This window comes from Nicotiana tabacum, chromosome 13 (genome assembly GCF_000715075.1).
Source record: "Nicotiana tabacum cultivar K326 chromosome 13, ASM71507v2, whole genome shotgun sequence".
Classification (NCBI taxonomy): Eukaryota; Viridiplantae; Streptophyta; class Magnoliopsida; order Solanales; family Solanaceae; genus Nicotiana; species Nicotiana tabacum.
Window position 1 is genome coordinate 84,375,162 of NC_134092.1, and position 10,312 is coordinate 84,385,473.

Below are 10,312 nucleotides of genomic sequence, written 5' to 3' on the forward strand. Positions count from 1 at the left end.
AACGGTTATGGACATCCACCCATGTCATTTCCTGGAACTCGAGCATGCTTTCTTTCAGCTTCGGGAGGTGTCGTAGCTCCTCGGGTTTAGCCCCTTAGTAAATACCTTAGCTGCCCATTCATCTGGCACGACCAGTAGCAGCATCCTTTCTTTCTGAAACCTAGTCACGAACTCACGCAGCAATTCAGACTTTCCTTGCGCAATTCAAAATATGTCCGCCTTTCGGGCTTGTACCTTCCTAACCCCGACATGGGCCTTGATGTAAGAGTCTGCGAGCATCCCAAAGGAATCTATTAAGTGTTCGGGTAAGAGTGAGTACCACGTTAGGGGCCCCTTCGTGAGGGTTTCTCCAAACTTCTTCAGCAGGACCGACTCAATCTCGTGTGATGCCAAGTCATTTCCTTTCACCCCCGTTGTGTAGGTGGTGATGTGCTCCTGAGGGTCCGAAGTTCCATCATGTTTTGGTACATCTGGAATTTTGAACCACTTTGGAATTAACTCTGGTGTCGCGCTTGGTTTGAACGGAAACTGGTGTATTTCTTTGAGTCTGGTCCCTTCAACACTGGCGGTGCACCAGGAATTTGGTTCATTGGGTCGTTTATTTTCCTCATAATCCGCATGAGTTCGGTTTTGAAGGGATCATTACTGTTGTTGTTACCAGATCCGTTGTCGGTACCCCCGGCCTCGTCGAAGTCGACCTCACCCCTCGGGGTGTTGTTGTCAAGCCTTTGCGATATTTGATTCGTGGGCGCACCGGGAGGAACTGGGTCTCTTCCATTCGCGTTGCTGGAAGCACCCGACAACGCTTGCCTTAATTTTGTCATGGCCTGGTCTTGCCGTGAGAGATGGCCCATGATGGCCTTTTGTTGTTCTCTCAAGATCCTCACTGTTTTCGCAACGTGCTCGTCCTCAGCATCATCAGGAGTCGGCTCCCGTACGTGTCGTGGATATCGCCCGCCATGAACTGGCGTTGCTACGTGCTCCTCGTTGTAGGTATCACTGATCGAATCCTCATGTTGAGACAAGTTTTTTTGTGCCTCAACGTTGTGTGTGATGTTGACGTCGTTAGCTGTCATTTTTTACGATTTTTGCTAAGAAACAAAAAAATAAACAAATTAGTAATAGATGCAAGGATCAATCCAATTATGCAACTGTCTAAGCCCCATGATGGGCGCCAAACTATTTACCCGCAAAACGGTACAGTTGAATTTATAGCGTGGTTTATAAACAAGCGAATTGATTTGATCCCAAAATAATAAATAAATTAAATTAAATGCAAGACTTTGCGTTAAAATTGAGATAAAATAACAGAAAACTTGTTAGATTTGTTGTTGTTTTAACAAATTGATGACTGGGTTTTTGCTTTTGTGAACATCTATTATACACCATCAATTATGGCAAGTTGGTCCGACTCCATTCTCATTGTTTTTCCTTCCCTACCAACTTGATTCTACCAATGCAAGAAAACGAGACTGGTGGTAGAATCAAACATCCCAATTTTATACCGTCCACCTGATTTCCTTCTGTTTGGACATAAATAAAATCTAAATTCTGTGTATCATAAATGAACTTTCATCCAAAAATTTGAATTGCATCTGCTTTCTGCAGGTAATAACAAAACCAAATACACGCAAAACTAAATGGTCATCCAATAACTTGAAATGTCTAACCAAACATATCGTAAAACCAGAATACTACAACTCTTTTTCCCTACAAGAAAGGCCAACTAAGGAAAAGCTGAATGAAGCGAAGGTAGAGGGAGGGGAAACCTATATAAATTTAATTAATACATAGCAAGAAAGCTTAATGAAATCTGATACATTTTCTTCGCTATACCAAAATTTTGAATGCAACCGGACAAAATCTTGTATTGTCAGCTGTCAAAAGAATTGTGTCAGCACTCCTTACCATCTGCGACCAAAGTTCCCATTACCTCTTCCCCCTCTTCCTCCAGAAAAGCCACCTCCGCCTCTTCTGTTAGAGAAGCCACCGCGACCACCACCTCCAAATCTTCCACCTCTTGGCTTCTCTCTCTCTTGCAACTGAGGCAAGGCTTCCACTACCTCCAAATTTACACCATGTGCAGTTTTTTGGCCTGCAAAACCCATCAACCCCGCAGGAAAAGAGAAAGCAAAGAAGAAGAGGTTAGAAAAGCTACAACAGCTATGGTCCCCTATTAATCAAAGGAGGGGTGAAGTACACAAATAGCCCTCAAAGTGGATGGTCTCGAATTTTTGTCCCCGCTTACCCCATGAACAAAACTTCAAGTTTAACAAGTGTTGCCCTCGCTTGCCCCATAGGCAACACTTATAACTTTCAACCTTGAAGCTCTGCCCATGGGGGAAAGCTTGGGTCAAAAGTTAAAGACCACTCCAAAAAGAAAAATGTCTAATGACTGAAATTAACTTAGAATAATTCTGTATTACAATAGTTGGGTGATTATATATGTCCATGGGTAGGGGCCCAGCTACAGGAAAATGGAGAAATATACCTGCAAGAAAGTCGTCCAAGTCCTCAGCAGATACATCAAAAACTGCCCCCTTTCCATCGGCCGTCAAAGTAAGACCATTGATTGATTCAACCTTCTCCTCAGGCAGGAACCTCCTCAAGACACTATAGACAAAGCTACCAATGATTTGACAGTAAAAAAGATTAGAATCATTGGACTGAATATGAGACCAGCTAACAAGCTCTGCTCTAGCAACCAGCTTCATCATGTCTCGTGAAAAAAGAAACAAATGCAGGTCATAAGCTAAATCCTTTAACAAACTTAGGTTTCATGTTAAATTAAGAGCACTGCTTAGCACAACGAAATCTCTCATGCAAGATGCAGTAAACATGTGATGTAATTCACTACTTCCAATTGCGGACAATGAGAAACTTTCTCATTCATGAACCCATTTAGTGGACAATTAGAAATTCCGTTATCAACATTCATTTTCATATAAATGGGTAGAAACACTGATGTGGAAGTATGAACATTCACGGTTCCCCTGCCAACATCCTTGTTTGCGGTTAAAAAGATGTGATTTAAGTTTTCTTGTGCATATGCATAAGACTAAAAATGATAGTCACACTCAGCAACAAGATCACAAAATCTGAGGCATTGAAGTGCATAAAAAATAGATAATTACGAAAATATGACATTCAAAGCCTGCCTACAAAATAGTTGTAAGTCGAGAAACAATATATTTTAAACTTTGAATACTTACGAAGGTGAGAATATGGGCCTCCCACACTCAAGAAGCAGAGTAACACAGTTCTCCATAGAAGTAAGAAGCGACCGAGTCTTGATCTCAGAATAGCCCTGTAAAAGCAAGTCACAAGTTAGTCTAAGATCAGGTTTGCCTCCAGAAAGAATAAATAAAGACAACAGAAACATACAGCAGCCTTGGCAAGAGCTTTCGCAAGCAACTCTGCTGGTGATAGGTCAGAGGTATTCAGAAGCTCCTCCGCAGCAGCCTTAAATGCGGGTATGACACTACAGAGAGTTGGAAAAATAAATAAATGAAATGATACATTTAAAATTCACCAGGCACAAACGAAAAAACATACCTATCGGAGATTTCAGCAATTATATCAGCAGCTTCTTTCCCAGCTGCTTTAGCAACATCAGCTGGCTGTGGAGCAGATAAATGCTCAAACTTCACACCAGATTCTCTTTCAATTCTAGAGATGTTGGACTTCCTTGGATCATACAGAAGTACAGCAACACCAGTATTTCCTGGAATGTGACAGAAAAAATAAAGCTAGTACGTATGCTCCCCTAATTTATGTAAGCTAAAAAAACAATTCGCAACATCAGAAGCTCACCTGCCCGTCCTGTCCTTCCAGATCGATGAATATATGCTTCAACATCACTAGTGGCTTCACACTGAACAGAAATATCACATTCAGCATTCAAATACCAATAAAGTTTAAGAATCAAGTATGGAACATGAATGCAGTAACAAACCTGGATGATTAACTGAACATTGTCAATATCCAATCCACGGGCTGCCACATTTGTGGCCACTAATGTCATGAATTTTCCTGATCTGAATCCTTTAAGTGTAACCTGAGAACAAAATACAAAAATGAGTCTGGAAGGTTGTCAAAGGAGACACTCACACCATAATTATCAATGAGTCTGAAAGGTTGGTGACAAATACTGTGTATTTCATATATTCGTATAATCAACATTGTAAGGTGGTTAATTCAAAGGAATTGCCATCCCTCAAAACAGAAGGGGAGAACCAAAAAGAAGGGGGGGGGAGGGGGGGGAGAGCATACTAAAATGAAGCATGTATATCAGCAAAATTATTACCTCACGCTGTGACTGCTGTATCTCCCCATGCAAAGCACTTGCCCCAGGCAACAAGCCAGCTAGCTCTGAAGCATACCCCCTTGTCTCAGTAAAAATTATAGTGCGGCCTCCACTAAGTTTTCATGGAACAAAAGATTTATAATCATTTCAGAGGTTCAATATCATGCTTTAAATGGAAGATACGGGAAAATGAGATGCGACCTACCTGCTGTAGCACCGAATGATATCGGGAATCAGCTGAGATCTTGCAGAACTAGAGCATGGAATAATAATATGCCTCACATTTTTACTGGCCTTCATTTTCTCATTACCAACAAGGTCAACCGTTTTCTTATCAGGTTTCAGAAACTTAGAAGCAATCTAACACCAAAAACATGTTTCAGTAAGAGAAGATTATTAGAGAGAGTGAGAAGTGTAAGCTCAGAGCACAGCAGTTGTACATGCCACCACCCCTCTAATCCCCAATTTCAAGGTGGTCTGTTTACCAGGGCTTGGGACAGAGAACAATTTAACTGATATATAAATGAAAGGGCATGAAATATTCCCCAGTAATGGATACTGTACTATGATTTCAAAAACAAAAGATATAATGAACGTACATGCTTCACCCAGTCTGGCAAAGTGGCACTGAAAAGAATTGTTTGAACTTGGCTTGCATCTTCGACCTTGCCTTTGGATAAGGAACAAAACATACAGAAAAGCATAACAGTGTCAATAACCAAATAGAAAATTCCTCAACAGAACAGTAATGCACTGGCAAATTTCAGCTGTCAAAGAATTTCATCCTAACATGGGTAACAAGCATGATACAGATATGGAGAAGTGGAACCAGATAGCAATAAACTGCTGCTCATAGCATACCTAAAATAAGTTCGACATCATCTACAAAACCAATTTTTAACATTTCATCGACTTCATCAAGAACACGGAACTTTAAAGACCTGAAATCAAGATTTCCCCTTTCAATGTGGTCCTGCAGCAAATATTTGAAGGAGTTAATTTTCACTCCACAATAGTGGATGAAATTCAACCTGTAAACCAGCAAACACTACCTTAATTCTTCCAGGAGTACCCACTACAATATCAACTCCTCTTTTTAGTTGAACCTGTTGTGCTCCCATGGGAGAATTTCCATACAAACAGCATGAAGCGAGCCCCATAGCCCGGCCATAAACTTCAAAGTCCGCAAACACCTACAATTAACAGATTAATGCGATGCTATTTGTGAGAAAATGAGACCCCAATTTGTTTATACTCAACGAAGCAACCACCTAGAGAAGGCTGATAATATATACCTGAAGTGCCAATTCCCTAGTAGGTAAAAGCACCAGGACACTTGGAGCCTTCCCATATCCTGTTTTTCGCAATGCTTTAGTAGGACCATTTGTTAGGGACTCCAATATGGGCAAAACAAATGCCAGTGTTTTACCCTGCAAATATAGAAAAAGTCAAGTCATTTTCTGCTTTACAATCTTGCTAACCAAAATAGTCAAAAGCACTATCATAAAATTTCTAGCAGCTGTGAAAGCAATAGGAAAATCAATTTACCATTAACGTTCATAACATGCGGACTAAAGTTCACTCTTTCCATTTAGCTTAAATTCTTGATGAACGAATAATTTGTAATAGGAAACAGGCAACTCACAATTGACACACAAACTTCTCATCAAAAGGGTATCATGTGCATAAACAATAAACACAATCCAAAAATAAACTTCCCTCAAGGGAAACCCATACATCTCTAGCGACAGATAGACCAAAGAACCTTTATAGTGGACTCTATGCCTCTTCCTAGTAGACATTACAGTAAGAAATATGGTATCTGTTGGTAGGAAATAAAAGTGCGAAATAAAACCATACAAAACATGGCAAGTGATGTTGATAAGTCTCTAACCAAGCTCAGTAACCATTTTAGTCCTTATATTATAGGATGAAAATAACAGGAAAAACCAGCTACGCCTAGGTATATATATTTCGTGGATAACACAAGAATGAAAGCCACAAAAACAACCAGCAACCCCAGGGCCAGAGATAGTGCTGGATAGTTATAAAATCCCAGTTTCTCATGAATTTATAAACATTGGTTATGTTCTAAATTAATTATGCCTAATAACGCAAACTAAACCGACAATTACAATAACAACAACAACCACCAACTAAACCAGCAAATAACAACACCTTAAATATTCACAGGGCAAGTAAATATGCATGAATTGATACAATAAAGAGCTGAATTTATACCTGACCAGTACGAGCTCGTCCAACCAAATCCGACCCATCAAGAATATCATCAAAAGTCATAGCTTGAATAGGGAAAAGTGCTTCTATTCCTTTAGCATTCAAAGCCTCTCTTAAAGGCTTTGAAATCCTAAAATTAGACAACACATTAGGATCCTCCACTTTCTTCTCAACAACCAATTCTTCCTCCTCCAATTTAGCCTTCTTATTCCTCTTCCTATTTTTCTCATCTATCGGCTCGCATATCTCGGAGCTCGTTTCACTCTTCTGCTCTTCCTCATCATCAAAGTCCAAAGCTTTTCGCTTTTTCTCTTTCTTTTTGCTCTTCTTCAGCTCCTCTGAATCAGACCCAGAATCAATCTTGGTCTTTTTCGATTTTTTTTCTTTGCTTTTCTTATCAGTAGGAGTTTCTAAATCATGGGTGTCGGCGGGAGTTTTGGGGGTCTTCTTCATTTTCTTCTGGGATACTTCGGAGACCATTGTTTCAGTTACAGCAAGTGCAGGCATGATAGATAATGGGTTGGTGACTTTGTTTGTATGGGTGTGAAGGGGGATGCTCTCCTGCTGAAAACGCTTGTGGCAGTTAAGTGCAGAAGCAGGAGAGGAAAGAGGAGGAGGAAAGGTTTAGGGTTTGAGGTTTTATAGGAGTGGAAGGGTTGAGGGCCGTTGGATGGATGTACGTGAGATTGAATGCTTACCGTCCGATTTAATGGACTTACTCGGGGATAATTTTCGAGCGGAAGATATTTTTTCTTTCTTGATCAAAGTGTTGGAACAAAAATTTCAACCTATGTTCATTTTGGATCCGCGGTTTAGTAAATGATGACACCTCGTTAATATTTTTGCATTGTACAGCCTATCTAATTATCTTTCACTTGTGGCCGACATAAATCCGAAAAATCGAATTCCGAACCGAATTAAATTAATTTAATATTTCGATTTTAATTTTTTTGGTATTTTGATTTTTTTTGGTACAAAAATTACGGTATTTCGGGAGTTCGATACGTTATACGATATTGGATTTTTGATATTTCGGTATTACCGAAATATTTTAGTCCAAGCCCAACTTTATTTTTATTTTTTAGCCCAATAACCTTAAGCCACACCCTAAAAGTCCAAAACCCCTAATTCCCTAATTCCCTAATCCGGCTTAGAGGCAGACAAGAAAAGGAAAAGCTACGCTACGGGCAATATCAAAAAAAAACCATTTCCCAGTTTCCCTTTCTATTTTCTAACCTAGGTCAAAATTTTCAACTTTGCTAGTTTGCTTAGTTGTTGCGGATTCACGAGTTACGACTCACGACTACAATAGCTTCACGACCTCGACGATGGCGACTCCTCTCCTCAGCGATTGCTTGTTTGCTCATTGTTGACCTTCATTCAAGTTCATAACTTCTCCATTCTTCATTGTTGATCTTCATTCATGCGAGCTATAATCACATTTCTGAGTTAAGTTGCTTTTTAACTGAGCCGTTTGTTTCAATTTCTTTGTTCTTGTTACTTACAACCTTGGTATGTATTGATACATGTCATTGATTAAACTGGAATTGGCAATCAAATTAGAATTTTTCTGATTAGGATGTTAAACTGTTTAGAAATTTTCATTGTGAAGGAGAAAAATCATTCATTGTCACTATGTTTCTATCTTCTTGTTTGACATTTGCTTTCAAGTATGTCAATGATAATGCCAAGTTTATGTTTTATGACGTTTTCCCTTCTCCTTTAAAGCTTACTGAATGAGTTGTCACTATAAAAGGAATGCCATAAATTCAATTTGATCATTTACTCCAAATAGTTTTTTCTTATGGTGTGTGATCTGCCCTTGTACTAGGCTGTTCTCTGCTCATTACACGACCATTCGCCTTTATAGTATTTTGCTTGTAGTGTTCTATTTAGTGTTTTGGTTTTAACAATTTGTGTTTATATTTGTTTTAATTTTGTATAGATGGCGGATGAAAGTAGAGTAAGTGATGTTGGTTCAACTGAAAGCTTACCTATTACTCATGATAACAACGCCAACACAATTGATACTCAAGATTCTAAGAAAAGAAAAGTCATAGAACCTAGATCCGAAGTTTGAAAATATTTTGATAAATTTCAGGAAAATAAGATCGGTAAAGCAAGGTGTAAATATTGTAAGCAAGCTTATGCTGCTAATTCATCTAAAAATGAAACAACAAGATTGAGAAACCATTTGAATAGATGTAAAGAATACCCAGACAAAGGATAAACTTTCAATCTTGCCAAAAATAATGGAGGATCGCTTTGGAAATTCGATCAAGAAGTGATTAGGAGGGCTTTAATTGAGATGATAGTTATTGATGAACTACCATTTAACTTTGTAGAAAAGGAAGGCTTTATGATGTTTATGAGAATAACTCAACCACTATTTCATCTTCCTTCTCGTAGAACAATAACAAGGGATTGTTATGAAGTTTATGGTGAATTGAAGCAAAATCTAAGAATATATTACACTTGTTTATGTTGTATGACATATTTGGTCGAATTATCTTTAGATATGAAAAATAATGGAAGCACTACTAGCATTGTTGATATATAGTTATAACTTGATTGGTAAGTTAAATACTCTATTTGTTTGGTGATAATGATATACTTTTGTAGTTTTGTTCTTTTATCATCAAAAAATTATATTATAACTTATGATTTTATTTTATGTTTTGTTAGGTTCAAGTTCAATCATGCCCCATGCTACTAAAGTGCGCTCACATGTTTGGGAACACTTTGAGGTGGTAGAAGGTAACGAAGAAGTTTACAAAGTAGAGTGCAAGCACTGTGGTCGAGTCTTCAATGTTCATCCAAAGAGGGATGGCATATATGGTTTAAGGAAGCATGACAGGGCTTGTCTTGAGCGTCTTCCAAAAGTTCTTATTTAAGTTAGAATTCAGTGAATTGAGACAATCTATGTTATTTTGCTTTTATTAGACTGCCTTGTTGTTGTTGCCTTGTGGTATTTTACACTGTTGCACTGTAACAGTCTAACAGAGGAGTCGACTTGGAGTCTTGGACTATGTTTAGACTTAAGTGTTCTGTTTTTTTGTAAGGTAAAACTAATTGGGTTAATTGGTTAAGTGTTCTGTTTTCTGTTCTTAATTGATTTTATTTTAGTACCAAGTATTCTATTTGTTTTTAATTGATCTTGTTCATTAAATTATTTATTTAAGTGGGAGTTCTATGGTTTCTGCATATGGTATAGACTGCTGTTGTGTGATTGAACTGTACAAAAAAGAAGCAGCATGGAAGATTTTGGTCAATCTGTTATATCATATGTGTAAATATAGCAAAATAGTATAACTAAAATGTGATCATCTATGCAGTTTATATCATGCAGTTTGTATACCAAAAAAGAAGCAGCATGGAAGTTTGTTTTTTGGCTAAATTTCAGATCCCACCTTCAAATTCTTCTTTTCATTGTAATATTTGTTTTAGGCTCGTAAAATGTAGCCAGTGATGTTACTGAAAATAATTATTGATCAACTTTTTGGAATAAGTTTGTAGTCTTGACATTTACATGGAATGATCTATTGAGATGACCAACATGGAACTGTTTATATGCCTTTTGAACTAACGTGCAAACTCCTCAATGTGCAGGGAAGTGAATATTCACAGTTTGTGTAAACTGCATGTGTTGCAGGTTATTTATCTTAGATTCTAGTAGTGTAATCACAAAATGTCCCTACAAGTTCTCATACAACAGGTGTGATACCGAAACCGTACCGAATCGTACCGAACCAAACAAGAAAATACCGA

The 10,312-nt window shown here is 38.2% G+C and overlaps 1 protein-coding gene and 1 long non-coding RNA gene across 2 annotated transcripts; one reads left to right on the plus strand and one right to left on the minus strand.

Annotated features, from left to right (window-relative positions):
- Positions 1-1,625: 1,625 nt before the first annotated feature.
- LOC107818827 (DEAD-box ATP-dependent RNA helicase 7-like) lies at positions 1,626-7,160 on the minus strand. Its single transcript, XM_075228096.1, is given in 15 exon segments — positions 1,626-1,978; positions 1,980-2,095; positions 2,492-2,625; positions 3,213-3,307; positions 3,385-3,481; positions 3,556-3,724; positions 3,814-3,874; positions 3,956-4,057; positions 4,307-4,418; positions 4,512-4,666; positions 4,906-4,976; positions 5,168-5,279; positions 5,359-5,499; positions 5,602-5,736; positions 6,548-7,160. Coding segments are annotated over 15 exon segments (2,088 nt in total). The 5' UTR covers positions 7,052-7,160; the 3' UTR covers positions 1,626-1,894.
- A 579-nt stretch (positions 7,161-7,739) lies between these two features.
- LOC142168407 (uncharacterized) lies at positions 7,740-9,655 on the plus strand. Its single transcript, XR_012698277.1, has 2 exons — positions 7,740-7,992; positions 9,230-9,655. It is a non-coding gene; the product is annotated as an uncharacterized LOC142168407 (long non-coding RNA).
- The last annotated feature ends 657 nt before the right edge of the window (positions 9,656-10,312 follow it).